Source organism: Electrophorus electricus, chromosome 21, assembly GCF_041902795.1.
Source record: "Electrophorus electricus isolate QZ-2024a chromosome 21, ASM4190279v1, whole genome shotgun sequence".
NCBI lineage: Eukaryota > Metazoa > Chordata > Actinopteri > Gymnotiformes > Gymnotidae > Electrophorus > Electrophorus electricus.
This window is the reverse complement of record NC_137517.1, coordinates 4529027-4547879: the sequence shown is the minus strand read 5'-3', so window position 1 is coordinate 4547879 and position 18853 is coordinate 4529027. Positions and strand designations below refer to the sequence as shown.

The 18853-nt window shown below is 38.1% G+C and overlaps 1 protein-coding gene and 1 long non-coding RNA gene across 2 annotated transcripts; both read right to left on the bottom strand.

Moving 5' to 3' along the window:
• Position 1: 1 nt before the first annotated feature.
• Positions 2–4172, bottom strand: hoxc13a (homeobox C13a). The gene is made up of 2 exons (XM_026998615.3): positions 3405–4172; positions 2–1284 (listed from the first exon to the last, which is right to left on the bottom strand). The coding sequence occupies exons 1-2, from the start codon at positions 4060–4062 to the stop codon at positions 1028–1030; spliced, it is 915 nt and encodes a 304-aa protein (XP_026854416.1). The 5' UTR covers positions 4063–4172; the 3' UTR covers positions 2–1027.
• A 12486-nt stretch (positions 4173–16658) lies between these two features.
• On the bottom strand, positions 16659–18451 carry LOC118240625 (uncharacterized). The gene is made up of 2 exons (XR_004775532.2): positions 18320–18451; positions 16659–17330 (listed from the first exon to the last, which is right to left on the bottom strand). It is a non-coding gene; the product is annotated as an uncharacterized LOC118240625 (long non-coding RNA).
• Between the last annotated feature and the right edge of the window lie 402 nt (positions 18452–18853).

The window sequence follows — 18853 nt, the reverse complement described above, 5'->3', positions numbered from 1 at the left end:
ATGAGTTAATGCAATTATTTTCATCATTATTTATTTAAGAAACACGTCTCCATTCATGACTTTAGGAGTTTAACACCACAATACAGTTCACATACTGCACAAAAAGAAGTACAGACTAACAATGCGTGTGAACAACTCCAATGCTTTACGATATATATATTTCTATATATAAAACAAGAAAGATTGTGCATTTATGTGTAATACTAAATGTTTTTAATCGCTTGCAATCATTCCAGTTGCATGGCAGAGACATATAATTGACTGCTAGAAAGGACACACAGATGATTTTAAAACATTCCATTTTATAGGCCCTATCATTCGCAAGAATATGAATTAAATAATAAAGACATTGCACTGTACAGTTAACATTAGCAGCCCGGCTTACCCTCGGCATTAAAAAGTAATGTATCCCTCAGTAAAACATTTAGCTTTTGAAATCTCTAAGGGTTACTGGAGCATAATTGTGATGTCTCGCGACCACACAATGATGCAGAATGTTTCTGTTTGAGGGATATCACATTGTTCAATGTTTGCTTTAACCTCTCGAGTTTGTTTCTCACCCAACCTCAATATCATATAAGTATTTACTACTTATGTTTGAGCGGGTTAAAGACCTTCTGCGTTTTCTGGTGATTTTCACTGGCTTTTACACAGGAATGAACAAATGTGAGTGAGAAGTTCGTGTTTCCATTTTTTTTTTTTTTTTGAAGACAGCACGTAACCCAAGTGTCTCTGAAACTTATATATCATTTTAAATATTATATATTTATATATGTACATTCATAGAAAAAGGCGAAGTTGAAATTATTTCAATATTTTCACAGTTTTAGGGTATAGTTTATGTTCCAAAAGCGTAAGGATAAGCGGTTATGACGTCATGTGCATCTTTAAATTAAATAAAGCAAGACTGTGGCGATATAGGGCACGACCTCGGGGGTTCTTCATTCGTGGTTTCTGAGAAGAGGTAAATATCATACTTTCAGAACACAGGAACATCAGTTGGGTAAGTAATTTAATATGGCATCCATTAAGTGTGCATGTGATTATTCGCCTTGGTTTTGCTGATAAATTTCTTCTCTTTCACCCTGCGATTCTGGAACCAAATAGTAACTTGGCGCTCTGACAGGTTGGTTGTGGCAGAGATGCGTCGTCTCTTGTCTTTGGTGATAAATTTGCTGGCTGCATATTCTTTTTCTAGTTCCTTCAGTTGTATCTTGGTGTAGGGAACCCGCTTTTTTCGTCCTCGGCGATAACTGTTGACCTCAGGCTGCAATGGGACGACATCTGTAAAAGACCACAAAAATCATTTATAGACTGTCAAACGTGATCTCGCGTTTTCTACTGAAACGTAGTTACTCAGTGTCAGCGGAATTTTCCCACGTTCACTAAATTTCTCTCAAAGTAAATAACATTTACTTTAAATGTGTTTTTTGAGGATATCGGAAATATTGTTGACTGTTCCGACTGGATAAATAGGTTTTTGAGTTTGCGTTTTTGAATGTTTCCCAATAACCTTTTTTTTGGAAAAAGTTGTATCTGTTTTATTTATGTTATCTTCTTCGGCATAAAACCGATATTCCAAAGTACTCTTAAATACAAGGCTTAGGGCGAGGCTGGCTGACTACATTCTAACTTTTCTTCGGTGTTTTCAAACGTTCTGGTCAAACATTTTATTTTTAACTCATACCTACACAGAGTTTCATGCCAAAAATTCAAATAAAAAAGCCATAAGTTTTGTCACCTTACTATAAAAGGTGACAACAGGTGAAAGACCACTTATTTTACGCGTCTTGCTTATACAGAGGGGATAATTGTGCATCCTGTTAAGAGGTCTAAGTGTACATTAAGAAAACGCCACCTTTACGATTCTGCACCTAATTAAAGGAAGAATCAGCCCACGTGCATCACCATATATTTGCAAAGCAAAATGGCCTACTCAGTGTTCAGGTAAAATAAGTTAAAGGAGAAATTCAGTTCACCTGTTCACCTGTCAGCGTCCATGAGATGGGGTAGTAAAACACTTTTTTGTTAGCAGCAAGGTTGTCCCTGTCATTAAGATGGTAGATATGTTCGTGATGGTGCTACCTCTTCCAGTTTATAAAATGTACAGTCTTTCGGGTGTGGAAAGGCTGGGCGTGAAGATAAAAAAGACTGATCTTTTTGTCTCATTAACAGGATAACGATAACAATCGATAAGTCCTATAAGATACTAGTTTTGTATGGATTAAGTGTTTCAGTGGACTGTGTTTGTGCCTGTGTGCTTTGCTAGTGAAGGCTGTGCATGTGAGCGTGCGCGCGCTAGCCGTGCGCGTGCATGTACAACCGTATATCCGTCTATCTGTCCATCTGTCTGTGTTTCTGTCTATCTGTTGGTCTATCCGTTTGTCTGTCTGTCTGTCTGTCTGCCTGTCTTTCTTCTCTTTCGCTCTTTCTCAGATTGTGTAGAGGTGACAGCCATTAAGTTCAGCGTTGCAGTTTGCTATTTTCAACAACTAAGATAATAAACTAAAATATAACCACTGTAAACTAGTTGGCCATGTGCTGCTTAAGCTAACGGTCGTTCTTTTTCATATGGGGTTAGTGAATTACACTAAACTTTAGCTGCGACTGTGCGTCTTTGTCTTTAAGGTGGTATGAAACAGTTTTCCTCTTAGGTACAAAAGTACAAAACATACTTGCAGACTACAACAGCCATCTAGTGAAAAAGGGCTTCTGGCATCTACCAGGCGTGAATAACACATCGCGGAGCACCGCTCTCGGTCACTGCTGACAAATATTCAGGGATTTATAGACCCAGTACAAACAAGACTCGCTAGATTATAACACAAGAGGTGCAAAGGTAACCGTGTTGTCATACTCAGCTCCAACCTGCGTGACTGCGTGGCATAACTCGCGTAGAAGAACTATAACTTTATAATATCCCAGTTAATAAATGACTAAGCTCTTTAAACTGAAATGTCATACAAATAATGTAGAATTTTATAGTAAATTTCGCTTGCTGCACGCAAGGAGAATTGTATGTTGTGTATTCAAACTCGTTGGCCTTGGGTTTGCGTATTGAAGACTCTCATGTTACAGTAGTAAGTGATAATTTACCAGTCAGCCCAATCAACAACACCAGGCCGGATCTATGAAGCCATGCACTAAACGCCTGACAGATTTACATATTAGTGTAATATGTATTAATATTTATCTTAACAACTTATGATTTAGCGTGCCCACTCTTAGATTTTTTTTTATGTCAACTATGTTTTCAAGAAGAGTGATTTTGACTACAGCTATTATTGAAATGCTGATGTTAAAGTATTATTGAGGCATAGTTATATTTTTCTAGGAAGAACTTTTTTTCAGTCAAAGTCAGAGGAAAGCAGATGAGAATAATCAGGACATTTGCGAAGACATACCTGGAAAAGGAGATTTCCAAAGATGAGACGACTGTGTTTGTTCCTTTGAACAGTACACCTGCCCATCCCAGCCATTTGATAGAGCCCAGTGCTGATATCCTTCCATTGGAATCAATGCATCATGTCGTGGCTCGGGGTGGATACTTGGAACGACTGACACGTCCAAATAGCCTGGAACTGCCTGGTACGAGCTAGCGAAACTCGGGTAGAAAGCAAACTCCTTTGCTCTGCTGGAGAGCTCTTCCGTTGGTAAAGCTGTGCTGGTCTCAGCGTATTTTTCTGTTGGGTGGTACGAGCACGGCTTCTGCTGCAAGTTCACGTTGTGAGAATGAGATAACCTGCAGCCGTAGTACGGGTTTCCAAATGGGTAACTATAGCCCAGAGAGGCGCTAGATGATGTCTGAGGTGCGGGGCACTGTCGTCCCGTGTCGGGGGAAGATATATCCGAATAAACGGATCCCTGGTGAGTCGCTATAGTGCCAGAATGCCGCCCCAGCGCGGGGTGCGAGATCAAATCCCTGCAGTGAGTAGCAGGGCAATTCCCGCTTAATCCCTCCATGGTTTGGTTTTTATTCTGATTACTTTCATTAGGACTTTTTTCATACACGTACATCAAGGTGTCCGCCCAGCGTGGATGCAAGACCAGCGAAGTCGTCATATCACGGGCTGCCGATGCTTTTTAAAAGTCGACTACTCCAAGACTATACCTCATTTCCAACCACATTTTACGCACGCGCATGCGCACACAATCACCAGCGTATTCAGTTCATTAAGGCGCAGGCACGTGATATGCTAACGACTCAGAGGAGCCTGGTGCGGTGGGGGGATACAATAATCCCTTTAAATACGTACTATCTTACGTTTCACGCTCTGCTTCTGGGGTTTGTCAACTTCCACACATTGGCCGATCGCGCCCCAGAAAACGACTCTTAAAGGGGAAGGTATGGACCTCGAGTTAAGGGAGGCGAAAACAACCCTCAGCTTTTGGCCGACAAGCATGTGCAGAAGTAAGCACTGATTTTAGAATCTGATTCTAAATCTGTGTTAACAGAATGGACTACGATTATACCTACATCTTTACATGCAAAACTACTACGTACACACAACGTATAGTTTGGCATATACATTAATTTATTTTCGTGTTTCATGCTTTTATCCACATTTTGAAACCAGACAACAGTTTGTGTCAGTTGCTGAAAGGCAAAGCAAGAGAAAACCTATAAATTAGATGTAATACTATATTTTCTAAACAAGTTATTCATTATGTTTCATGGTGCGACGGCTCGAAGATGCATTCCAAGATATGCATGTTTTAAGGGAAAATACTCGTTAGGGTTGTAATTATGATTAAAAGTCTAGAAAATGAATTTTTTTTTTTGCCGTACATGGTGATATACACACATCACAATGTACTGCATTTACACAAATAGCGAAAAAGAAAATGAAGCCAATTGTTGTATTCGTGTTATTCTGACATTATGTGGGGTGTTACTGCGACTGAAGTTGGTCACAGTGTACATTCAGGAAGTGTAAAGTTATCAAATGTCACCTTCACATCACCGTTATCCAGTAAAATATAGTTTTGACTTATCAAGACTTATTATGCTTAATATAGGCTAAACTGTGCGTGTTGTTTGCGTATGTAGATGTTGTCCAGGGCTTTGTAAAAATGACAACATTTAACCTGTTGTCCTTATAGTAACTTAGATCACGTTGTATTGCTTCATTACTTCTCTTAACTATGAATTCACTGCATTATTTACAGACTCGAACTTAACTTGAAATCAAGTGAGACACATTTTCACTTTGTTTACCAGTGGCAATTGTTACTGTCACAGTGGAGGTCCTTCAGTGACGAACCAGTCACAAAACAAATACTTAGCACTAACTTATTATATAAGGAAAGCTTACTCGTTCTAGAGAATTTTTTAAATCCGTGTAATCATCTTTGCTCTAGAGCATTGCCGACTTTTTCCCTTGGTTTATACACTGTACAAGGTACAAAAACTTAGTGTTATGCCTTTATCAAGCACTTTACGCTTCGTACCACCCTCCCCCCCCACCCCCCAATAAAAGAGAAAGAATAGCATAAAGAAAATATAACCCTATGTGTAGCAGAAACAAATCCAGCGTTGACTAAGCTGGATGGACGAGTATCGACGACTCCTACAACTGGCAGCTGCACGGAAGTCCAAGGTCAAGGTAAAAAGAGCAGACAAACAGGGTCGTAATCAGAGTCTAGACACACAAGAATGAACTTCACAGTGGCCTGCATGAAAACTTCGTGTAACTTGAAAGGCTATGAAATAACACGAAAGGTTTGTTAGAGAAATTGTCAGGCAAGCGACATGGAGGTACCCGGACAATCCAAATAGTTTTCACTCTGAAAGGACATGATCGACTCTTAAAGGTGTACAGAAAGACATTTATGACTAACAACGCAGTGACTAGCTTGCGAAAAAATTTACTAATCTCCGTGTTAGTCTTCATTTTATGAAACGTTAAAGACGTACATTGTTTAGCGTGCATTGTTGTTGCGTTGGAATCGAATGCAGCATTGCCTTATTTTTAAATCAAAGAGTAATTGTTGATATATGGTATTTGATTATACGTGTGGTGTTGTAATGTAATTATGAATTTGGCACAAAAAATTCAATGTGGCACTGAAATTCACTTCAGCCTTAATATTCTATAATCATAATCACGCAACCTGTAGATTGTGTTATTCCGCTGACCAGGAACAATTCCTGCGCCTATGGCTTAAACTGTGCAACTTTCAGATATTTTATTCTTTTTTCATTTTAGGAATCCATTATTGGAAATAAACTTTGTTGTATAACTACTGTATTTGCCCAGACCAATGTGAATTATGTGAATTGGTGGTCCCATATTCTTTTTCACATGCTATAGTTGGGGTAAAATAAAACATTTAATTACCTTTTTACAATAGTTTTTTCAAAGTGCTATTGTCAATCTCATTGTGAAACTTGCTGGTGTTTATTCAAAGGACTGTCGTGTTTTTTGTTATTATATGCAGCGAAATAGTAAATTATAGTGTCTATTCTATTAAGAAAACGTCGAATACTTACAAATTTTATATGTCCTCTAATATAACAAAGGCATAATGAGATCAGTACTTTGAAAATATTGATTAATTTACTTACACCAATATGTACTGAAATAGTCATGATTTGCGTACACCAATATGTACCGCAGAAGACGTTTTGCTTCAAAATAGGGAATTGTTCCGTGATTTAGTGTATGACTGTGATGTACGATCGAAGAAAGAACATTTATGTAGGAATTTAACTTAAATGCTAATATTTTGATATGGGTATCTTGAGCTCTTTATGACTTTCTTGCAGATATGTGTATTATTTTAGGGCATTATATCTTCAGCAATAACACTGAAGTATTTGACATAACATAAGAAATACAGACATAGCCATAAATAAGTCCGCATTTTACGCTTATCTGTAATCACGCTTACAGAAATAATCAAGTTCTTGTTCATCTTTCAACCTGTACTTTCTCTGGATATTCGTAGTACATTGTACTATGTTTAATGAAGAAATGTGTCAAATTAGTCATTAAATGCTAATTTGTGCCTGGAACGTTGTTTATAATCATGCTTAATCGCATAGTTCATCACAGTTACAAATACACTCCTGAAAAAAAAAATCTGGGCCATTTTTTTCTACTCTAAATTTTCAGTAGACAAGAGGTTTCACTGTTCTTGATAGTGTTCACTAGAACGATATTGATAGCCTTCTACTGTTGTATTATCAGCCGTACTGTTGGCCATGGTGCAAATAACAACTTCAAGGTTTGTGGTATAGGTTTTATAGAATGTTAATACAGTGCACCATACTGCATTACTGAAGTGTCAAGTTATCTTCTCTCTCTTTCCTCTCTCTCTCTCTCTTTCTCTCTCTCTCTCGCTCTCTCTCTCTCTCTCTCTCTCTCTCTCTCTCTCTCTCGCTGTCTCTTACTCACTGTGTGTATATGACAGCGAAAGTACACACTTGTGAGTGCGTGCGCCTCTTAATTTCTGATTTCTCTATTTCAGTGCAGATAAATGGTTAATTTCTCTTACGTTTCTGTTAAGACAACAAAAGCAGGAGTTTGACCAGCAAATGTAAATCCACCAGACGCTGGCGACCCTTGGTGTAACAGATAGCTTAAGAGAACACACATATAGATAGATATTAAATTAAACGTTATGGGTTACACACTAGAAATCTCATAACAGAATATATACATACAGTGTTTTTGCACATCTGATTCAACACAAAAGAAAAATGTACGAGTAAATATTCGTGTTGCTTCAACAATAAGCTTTTGTTGTGTGCGTCTAGTATGCAGCAGAATTTGACAAGAAGTTCACAAACTTTTCCGCAACTTTTATTAATTTTTGCGCATGCTTTGTCATTCCCCTTTACTTTTGTTTGTCGCTATCACTGACGTGGTGGACTCGACCCCCCCCCCCCCCCCCCAAGGCCCAATCTGATTAGGTGTTCGCTGATTTCCAGTGGGATACACTGAACTTTCTTACGCGTACTGAGTGTTCTTTGAAGTTCACTGCATCAGTAATCCTAGGTTATCTGTTTGTCAACAGATGGTTATCGCAACACAAGCCAAAAATAATTCAAATACATCAAGTTATACCTGAATTTCAGACTGCTTGTAGTTGGTTTATTCTGTAAATGCTATATCTGATCAAAAATCGTTAGCAACCAAACCTAATATAGTGAGAGCAAATGTAACGGAAAAAATATTACATTGAGTATGATTAACATATTAGCATATATGATGGTTTCTTATGGAGCGATTCCATTTCTGCAGTTGCTACTGGTACTAATTAAAGTAGAAAGGGACCAATGAGCTTTGAAAAGACCCCCTGGTAACAGGCTGTAATTGTTTTCTTCTGCATGTCTTCTTTGAAAATACTTTCATTGTATACGTTCCACGATCGTTTTTTTTTTTTTTTTTTTTTTTGGCCAAGTGTTTAGACTAGTATTCCATCATATTCTTGTAACCATAAATATCACTTACCATTATTCACTTTAATTCTAAACGCATGTAATATTTTTCTAACAGAGGAGTGCCCTTGGTTGTTCTTTGAACAGAACCTTACATGAAGTATTTACGGGGAAATATTTTCCATTTTCCTTTTCTCTGTCTGTGATTACATACTTGTTTTTGTTTTTTTTTTGTTTTTTGTTGTTTTTTTTTTTGTTTTTTTTGAATAGCTTATGTGTTTTGGCTACGTGCTTGCGAGTTAGAGAAGGTAGGGTAAAAGCAACCTACTAATACACAGTCTGTCGATCATAGTGACAGGCAGACAGCCATCACGAATGTCACCCGTTTAAACGCGCAGTGCATGCACACGTGCAGAACACAGGTCCGCTAAAAGGTTTCTTTTCAATATAAATGAAATGTTGCAGGGAAGATGGCGCGAGACATTTACTCTCGTGATAGGAAACACGTTGATTTAAAAATAAATAAATAAATCTGTTTATCCGCACATAACCCGTCCTGCCGGTCAGAGGTTTGGGAGTTGGACTGTTGGTGCTGTGCGTCTAGGTTGTCATGGAGAAACAGAAAAATCGATCGCCGCTTCGGTTAAAGCTCCCCGGACTCAGGCCTATTAAAAGCTGGCCTGCTTTCGGTTCCCAGTGTTTGCTTCTGCGTATTTGAATATCCACCGAAACTGGCATTTAAGCTAAGAGTCTGTATCTTCATGTCAAGATTCATTTACTCTACGGAAAGGTATTTAGCTATTGCAGGCAGGACCATCAAGTATTCCCTTAAATTACAGTGATCACATTCAGTCCTGTGTTTATAGTGTAATTTCGTTCTGGCCTTGCTTGTCATACACAATACCTGTTTCTCCATTCGACCCTGCTTTGGCAATATTACGAAACATTCACAAACTTTTAATTTCATCCATTTCAGCCAAGTGTTAGGGGAGTGTTGCCTAAACTGCCCTTACGCATTACGAAATAATACACTATGAATGACCTTATTCACTGCCACTAACCATACGTTGTTTCATACAACAACAGCTCTCAAGCACTCCCTCAAATGCCCCTAAATGCTTTAGTCATCACTATTCCAAGAGAAGAATGAACTGACGACACTACAAACAAACAATAGTTTCAATTGGAAAACGTCCGTTTTCCGTAGGACTTACTAAAGTCCGTCGACATGCTATGCCATGATTAAATTGCTGCATTAAACAGGCCCAAATGCGCTCGTGACGCACAGGGGCCACACCTTCGCCTATGCACGCACCATCACGCGGAGGGTAGGGGCGGGGGAGGGATTGGTGCAAGGGATTGGGAATGTAGATTCTTACATGTAACTCAGATGAATTCACACCCTTCAAGTGGGCCCGCCAATAATAATTGTATTGAATACCACAGTGCTACATTGCTACCATACCGAGGTGTTGATTATAGAGAGTGTGAATCAAGAAAAATTATGCATTAAAATATAAACACGTGCTGCCTGAAAAGGTTCTGGTTTGATGTATATATATTTTTCTGTCTTCCATGATTAAGCGACAAAAAGCAAAAGATAGCTCGCGTGGTTTATGTCGAACAACTTCATTTCTTATTAGCTAAAGCAAACACTGTTCTGAGCGGTGGGGCTGGGAGTTTGCAATGTTCTGGAGTGTGTAAGAAGAATTTAAATGTCTGCTTAGGCAACGAGAAGCTACTACATCTCTTTCTTTCTTAATGTATAGATATATTGGGACTATGTAGTATGACTCCAAGTTGTACGGTCAGATCTAATAGACTACATGTTTACGTTTAATATAAATATTTACATGTTTACCCGATGCACAGAGTACAAATTCTTCAACTTTGTTATGAAACGTTAGTTATAATTATTAGCCACGCTGCATGATAGCAGTCACGTGTTTTAAGATGCCACGTACTATTAGCTCTACTACCAGTACTGAAAGTCTGCCACTGTGGAATCAAACTGTGTGATGTAAATCATTTTCAACATTTCAGTTAATCGTTTCTCTGTAAATATTTCACATTCGGATTCAAATAATTTAATTATAGTCATAGCTAAGGATACACGTCCACGAGCACCTAACAGTCGAAATGTCTCCTCCACTTCCTGACGCGACTAGTAGGAAGTCCAAGTTCAAGTTAAAACTGTTTTATTACTCTGCCCAGACATGTTGATTGCGACAGCATATCTCTAAGTACATTTGTCCTGACTTTGGCATCCGTGAGTTGCAAAGTTCCTGTTCATTTGTTTTGTAAAAAACTGCAAAATATATTTGAAAACACAGAATGTTGTGCTGGATTTCAAGTTTGACTAAATGTTTCATTGTAGGCCTTGGCTCGTTGAAGGCAGAATCGCAAAGGACAGCGCAAGGTAACTGTGCACGGGCACAGTTCAGTGTCAGGGTGTATATATAGTATAAAACAGAATGAATTTGACGCTGTGTCCTGAAGTCTTGCTCTAAATAAGCACGAAAGACGCACAAACGGAAAATCTACTAATCGAAGCCTAAATCTAAATCTAATCTAAATCTACTACATCTAAGCCTGTACGTTTTGCTGGGCGCATGCATAATTGAAAGATCTTTTACTCAACGTTGAATTAAGGAATCTGAAAGTTACCAAAGTTACCAACCATTTTGTTCAATATGAAAAAAAAACCCATAATCCTGTGTCTAGAGCATCACTAGTGTTTTCTGTAGCATTTAAAGAAAATACGTACTTCCTAAGACCTAGCATGTAAGCAATTGAAGAAAGCCCCCATCTTTGCCAAATTACGATTCCTGTGATACTCTGTAAACACAGTAAATTCCTTTGAGTTTTAATGGACCCCACTATTAGCCGACAATGTTTTCTTATCTCTTAACAACTTCCATCCTTTAACCGGACTACAGTCGGCGGAATATGCAGTGCTGGTATTTCAAGTCCTCCTTAACTATACTATGTTCGATTAAAAGTGTTTCGTGTACCATATTCTTTGTTATACAACATGACGATAATGTATACTCCACAATACGCTGATAACCATCTAACCGATTGTCTATGTTATTATTATTATTATTATTATTATTATTATTACTCTGAAACTTATACTGCATCTTGCTTGGTTTCTAATTACAAAAAACCGCCGATCATCCTGAATATTTTGCGAGTTCCTTTAACGAAATGACATGTTAGAATAGTCATTCTCATCCGGTTTACTATTAATTTCCATAACTGTTTGGAAACTTTATTATTATTCTTTTGTCAAATTCGAATTTACTGCAGACAACGTATTATCTTAGCTTGCTTATTTCATTTACACCGCAAGCAGTAATATAATACCTATTAGATACTCAACTGTCAAGCTTAAATATTAATTAACTGTACAGAATTATGTTTTCCACACTTATAAGTTTTCTTTTACTCGTTCGAGATTCTCTTTTTTTTCCCGCGCCGTTGCAGGCAGGTGTCCCGGGACATGGGGCTTTATGGGGCTTTTAGTTTGGATTTAGGCACAACTAGTGATGGTAAATAAGCGCTGCTAAAAACGCGCGGCGCGCAGCAATACAATACTCAAAGCAGTCATTTATTATTTTGAGATCTGATTCCCAGTGACTGAACACGGTGACAACTATCAGCGCTAAGAGGTTTCTGTATATTATGACTACTCATACTCTTTTTGTTTCGTATACAGTACTGTGCAAAAGTCTTAGGCCACCATGTTTTAGCAATGGTTATATAATTATTTCTCAGTCTCTTTATTAAGAACCAAGCAGAAAAAACAGAACATGTGTACTATTTGAGAACAGAATGGCTTCTTCAGGCAAATGTCAGTATTTAGTTTGCCTTCCCTTGGCACTCAGCACATCTTGAACTCTTGGGGAGGCTGTCCTGGGGGTTTCTGGAGTCATCTTCTGGTATATTATACCAGCCTTCTTTCAGCACTTCCCAGAGTTTTTCTTTAGATTTGGGACTTTTCTGCTATTGCCTAAGTATAAGGTGAGGTCACACTAAATGCACGCCACCATAGCCTATAACTGATTTTGTTTGGTTTTTTGTTTTGTTTAGGGTTTTTTTTTCAGATTTTTTCCAGTTTTTTGATACTGCATACCAACTTCCCGTATTTTCTGGTTGTATTCTAATAAAGAGACTGAGAACTATTTGTTGTTTTACCAGTGGTCGCTATACCATAAAATAGAAAAATCTCAGACTTGCCCAGTACTGTCGATCAATTGTACCTATTCTATACACGAATATGAATTGAATAAAATACATTTTTAGAATAAATATTTACGAAACATAGTATAGTACAGCACACTAGAGACCCTAGAGACCCTAGAGGACCCTAGAGACCCTAGAGGACCCTAGAGACCCTTTATGTAGTCAATTTGGGCTTTTGATAATCCATAATCAATTAAGATATGAAATGTTTTCTCCAGGCTGTTAGGCTTCATATAACTCGTAAGAGAACAACAGGAAAAAGTTCACCTGCTTGGTAGTGCCTGCCATAACAAATATGAAGCTAAAACGTGTTTTCAGTTAAAATAATTAGTCAATATTTAGTACATCTACTTATTATCAAACGACTGAATTAATTGTGTACCACGTTTTTTTTTCCACAAATGTCCTCATTTGAACTTTATGTTTTAATGCGTAAACTAACCTAAACGAATCTATGTTTCTGTTAGGATGTATAAAATCTTCAAAAATCTTTACATGTCTTCAAATTAAAGGACCTTTCTCTTTGCTTTAAGTCATAGTTTACTAGTGCAAAACCGTTTGCAAAATGACCGGAACAGACTTTACCATTTCGGATCCTGGGCAGTTAATGCGAGCGTCTTATTTTAGCAAACCTAAGACTGATGGTAATGGAAGATGATATTTCGGAGAGCTTTGATTATCCTTGAAAAAGATTTGCAGAGAACAACCTGTCAATAATACGTCGAAGCTACATGTTATTCTTATTACAAGCAGGCTATAGTCCGCCTGTATTTTATTTTTTATACATATACATTTTTAGACATTATTCTTCTCCTATCAGTTTAGAACAAAAATGAAATCAGAACGAAAAGGTTTATAACCTGATTGCGTCAATTCCGCTAAATCGACCTTAGGTGCAAGAACGTGTCTCGGTCAAGGTCAAGGTCTTAAGCAGTTTATGCCTAGCTGTTCCAGCTGTCTGGAGTAGATATTAGTGTCCAGTCACTAATTCTAATATAATTCAGAATTTTGTTATTTTTGTTTTTCTTTTTGTAGTTTCAAAAACACAAAACCACACATTGCTATATGACAGTTCTATTATTAAAAGTAAACATTTAAAATGGTTACCATGAACAGAACCTTTGCATATATCATTTCTACAATATTCTATTAAAGAATTATACCAATATTATACCGTTATGCTGACCTTCCTGTTATACAATATATAATTGAATATTAATCCCAAGACATTTTAATTTAAATCCCAGGAAAAATCCTGAGTTCTGAAATGTTCTAAACGACACTTGCTAAGATTTCGTTAAACTTAGCAATCAACTTCTTGCGAAATGTTCGTTGTTATCATAGACAGATCGCCTATCATATATCTGTAGGAAAAAAAAGATTTCCTGTCAACGCGCACTTTAAGATAAATGCACAATGTGTCCAAGTGCGCGATTTAGGATGCGCCAGAGTTGCATGTGGTACTTTAAAATGTGCTTAACAAAAATATAGCATTTCCTGCAAAAAACAAAGTAATTCTACCAATTAAGTGGGGGGTCTCTAAACGAAACATGAAATACACATAACTGATTTATGTCCATGAACAGAAGATTTGCGAATAAAGTGGACCGAAAAAGTTCGAGCTATTCTTTGCGGTTTCACCGAAAAACAGATATATGAGTGATAGCCCCAGCCATACATCGGCTAGACAGGGATGAGAGTTCAAGTTCAATGTCCTTTCGCCCAGACAAGCAGCGTCAACACGCTCGAGGACCCTTTAACCTCTTTAACCTACAAAGTAAATCACACAGAGAGACTCTGTTGCGCAAAAATGCCCTCCAAACTGTAATAGATGTAAAGGAAATAGCATTTGGCTCTGTTGTGGAGAACTTAGCTAAAGTTCAGTGGAGCACAAAGGAGGACAAATTAAAGTTTGAGGTTAAGGTAAACTATAAGTCTAACGTGTGCTGTACAATGTTGCTCATCAAGAGGATGTGCCAGTATTGACAAAAATAAAACCATGTTTGCGATGTTCATAAACATACCAACTGCGACAGATATTTCGTAGTATTGGAGTATATGCCAGCCATCACTTGGGATATCAAACCCTATCCACAGTGCCTATTGCCTAGATTTATATTTTTACTTGCGGGCGTCTCCCACGTCCGTCCTTAACTAAATAATCGTAAGTTGTATGTGGACAGCAGCGTGCGCCCGACAGTGCGCGTTCTGGAACGATTACGCATGTCCACTTCCAACGTCGTTCACCACAGCTTTAAAGTTATATGTGCCACTCTTTGGCTTTTCGTTTTTGCAAGATTTTATTATTCATACAATTTCCGTTTAATTGCACCCCATTTTGACACTTTTGACGACCTCTTCTTTAATATTACAGGGCTGTAAAAACATATCCCAACGAAGTGTACGAATTTCCCTTTTGTATGCCCCTCATGTCTAGCTTCAGTATACACGGACTAGTTTAATACGGACGTCTGAGTTCAGAAGCTTATTATCCCTCAACAATAAACGGAGGGAACAACGTATTCTTGACAGACATAACTAAGGTGCATCTCACGTTTGGCTCATTAACCACAATTCCCCAAATCTAAGCTTATGTATATTCTAGTCTCAGTCCCGTTTGAAATCGTATGGGATTGTTGTGTAACGTTCATAGTAGGTGATTATCTACTTTAGAGTTCTATTAAAGAGTTATGAATCTCTGATATCGAGATGATTGTTTTAATGCACTGTGCTATGCGCCTATTATACACCAAGAAGCCACATTTGCTCAAATCGCATTGCTCGCATAGTTTACTACTTGTGGAATATATTTCTTAACAAATGCTTAGAAAAGCTCAAATCAGTGCTTTAAAGTGATTTGTAATGTACCGTCGTTTACTTAGAAGTCAACAGCCATATTTTTCACTGACGGTTTTTTTTTTTTTATAAGTCATTGCGCAAGACTGCGCAGGACGGCTTGACTGTGAAACATACGCTGCAGAAAACGATCCACCTTGCTTGGTGTTTGAAACTCATCAATGCACAAGAGCGCAACGCAACGAAATTACGAAATACTCAATGACTTACACATGCAAAGATGAGAACACGTCTCCCAAACTGTGTAATGCACAAAACAGTGTAAAGTGGGTGTCCTCATTTTGACTGTCATCAGATACATAAAGGTGAAATAAATACAAACCAAATGTAATTTGGAAATAACATATTTTTATTAACATAACCTAGAGCGGTTATAAGGCGATAAAAAACGCATTTCGTAATATTTCATCCTAAGTGAGGTTTTATGGAGATCAGTAAAGCGTGGAGATGTAAATTCGGTTTTGAAATTGTCAAAAAAACGTAAGGCCCAGGTCTTTTAATTAAAGTTTTTAATTAGATAATTAACGCAACCCGGGATAGTAAAATAATTTGCATGAGAGATATATTAAATGCTTGGAGAGAGTTTACATGGTTGTTGACTGAAGAAATGTAGAATCTCAGAACCCTTGATAAGACATTATAAATATAGCCCAACATAGTCTCACATGATGCTTTCTGAAGACAGTTTTGGCCATCCAGCTACTGTGAAGTAAACAGTAAACTTTTTTCTATTTGCAAATTCAGAATTTGAAGAGTAAAGAGTTCTAAGTTATTGTTCTGCATAGAGTTTGCTCAAACTGTGGAACCCAGTGCTTCCAAAGTGTTTTGGCCTCAGCTAGCTAAGCACACAGGCTGGAGGCTGAAAGGAATCACTCTGTGAAAAATCCTTGTCAGCACTGCTTTCCACAATTTCATCCATAACATAAAGACCAAACTATTTTTATATTAGAGCTATGGGGCCAGAGAGCAAACCCAGGGGCCACGTCAAAAGCTCGTTGCATCATTGCTCGAAGGAGAACTTCATCTCCACAGAGCTCGTGATGTGGTGGAGGTCAACTGTAAAAGAAAGCTCGCCGATCTGCTGCAGAATGGCCGACAGAGTGGGGAAACACTGTCTAAACACACCAGAGAGTACAGCAAGAACCAGGTCGGAAGCAACACGCAAGCGTGTGTTTACAGTGGTTTTCTTTATTGTGCTGTATATTAGTGTGATTCTACAGAACTTGTTTAAGGAGCATTCTCCAACATCACAGGCAGTAGTAATGTTTAGGGACACAATATTTGAACATAATCAGAAGAAGAATGCAAAAGCATCTTCATGAAGAGAAGTTCTTTCTACGTTTAAGGCACGAGGTAAATGTCAGCTATTGTCCTCAAGGCCAAGGTAGCTGAGGCAAAAGAATATCTGATGATGAGGAGTAGAATATTAATATTTAGTGGTTATGGTGGAGCAGTGGTTCACCCAGACATCTCAAAACAACAGGAGCTCAGAACCATGTATGTATGAAACCTTTTCTTTAACAAACAGCAGTCAGTATTTACTGAATATATTTGAAAAATACACATACATACGTACACATGAATGGCATCTCTATACCACATATATAGACTAGCCTAATCCTGCCTGGATCTTTGACTACGTAGGATTGCACTTCAGTCGGGATATCCTGCTTTCAGCTTCCTTTCAACTCCAAGCTGGCAAGTTTAGGCTGTGCGCCCAGTGCTGCATTCCTGACCCTGGACGTCCCTGGTCCCGGACCCTCCTGGCACTGGTTTTCCTGACCCTGGTCTCTCCTGCCCTGGTCTCTCCCTTCCTTCATTTCCCAGATCGTCTCTGTGACTATAACAGGACAAGCAATAAATGAATGGTATCTAAGGCACTAGAGCAGTTATGGAAAGCTAAACATTTGCTAAATATGCTAAAACCATAATAGCAGTTAGGAATCATACGCTAAGTTTGTGGATGTTGTACTGACTCATGAATTACAGTCATTTGTAGACCAAATCTCTCATCCAACTAGTATATGATTTAAACAAAGAACAGCGCAAGATTATTCAAACAAAGACGACACTGTTGGAGCGCAATATAGATTTGCCTTTGTCATCAACCCGTTTGTTTGATTAGTCATTAGCTCACATGTTGTCAGGCCAAAGACTCGAGGCTGACCACAAACGAACAGAAAGCCACGTCAAAGCTACTTTTGAGCATTTGAGCACACATTTTTCAATTTTGAGGCAAAGTATAAATTTTACGTTTTAGCTTTGCAACACTAATATGCTTTGTAACACAGACAAAACACAGTGTGCAAAATTGTCCAAAATTGTCCAACGGACGGTTCAATTCCGAAACCTCATAACTGGCACTGATTTGACCCTTTTAGAATGGAACTTCTAAACGAGCCTAGAACCTTGGTTCCAGCGATAGTAAAAGACTGGAGTAGTATTAAAAGACCAAAATCGAATTAAAAACCCACAAAATCTCTGAATTCTACTTAATTCACCTTCAAATAAATAGCTTATTTCTTTCTTTCTATGAACTATTTGAACATTATTTATTAGTATTATTTATAAATTATTATTGAATTATCCCAAACTGATAATGTCTGCTGCTGTGTAATTAGACATGATATAGCGACACTGTGTGAAACTGAATACAGAACATAAACAATGAAATGCTTTGAAAGGAACAAATCTGATGGATATTTGATAAAAAATATTCTTCATTCTTCTTCTTATGCAGCTGCTGTAAGAACCATGCAAGGAGGTGTCAAATTTAAATGTTTCCATATTACAATATACTTTAATGCAGGCATTCTTAAACACACTCACCTCAAGCATAGCTCAGAATTGGTATAAACATCTTGGAACAGGTCTGATACTAAAACTGCTGTGTAGGATATCCCTGCCCCATGGAGTACGGAGCTAGAGGGAGCAACTCCTGATTTTCCATCTGTGCTAGCGCACGGTCGCTTTTCTTGTTCTTTCATGGATTGAGGAGCTGCAGTGCCAGCGGCGGTGAGGTATGGCCACCTGCAGTCCTGGAGGATCACGATTAGATCAGTAGAACAGAAATACAGGAAAAACATGATTTTGTGTATAACCGATTTCTCCCGTTTTGTGTGTCTTGTTTTGTGTTAAAAAGACCTGCTGCCTGTTGTTGTGTCGCATTATTATTCCACCACGACCTGTCTGTTGGGGACAGTGCCATGTTTGTCTGAGGACAGCCCTCTCATTAGTTTTGAACTCCATCTCACGCACGCAGTCAGTTTACAACCAACTGACTCCACAAAATCAACAAAGATTGCTTTGAGACCATGTCTAATATAAAATGTGTTAGACAAATAAAGCCGAACTGAAATGAAC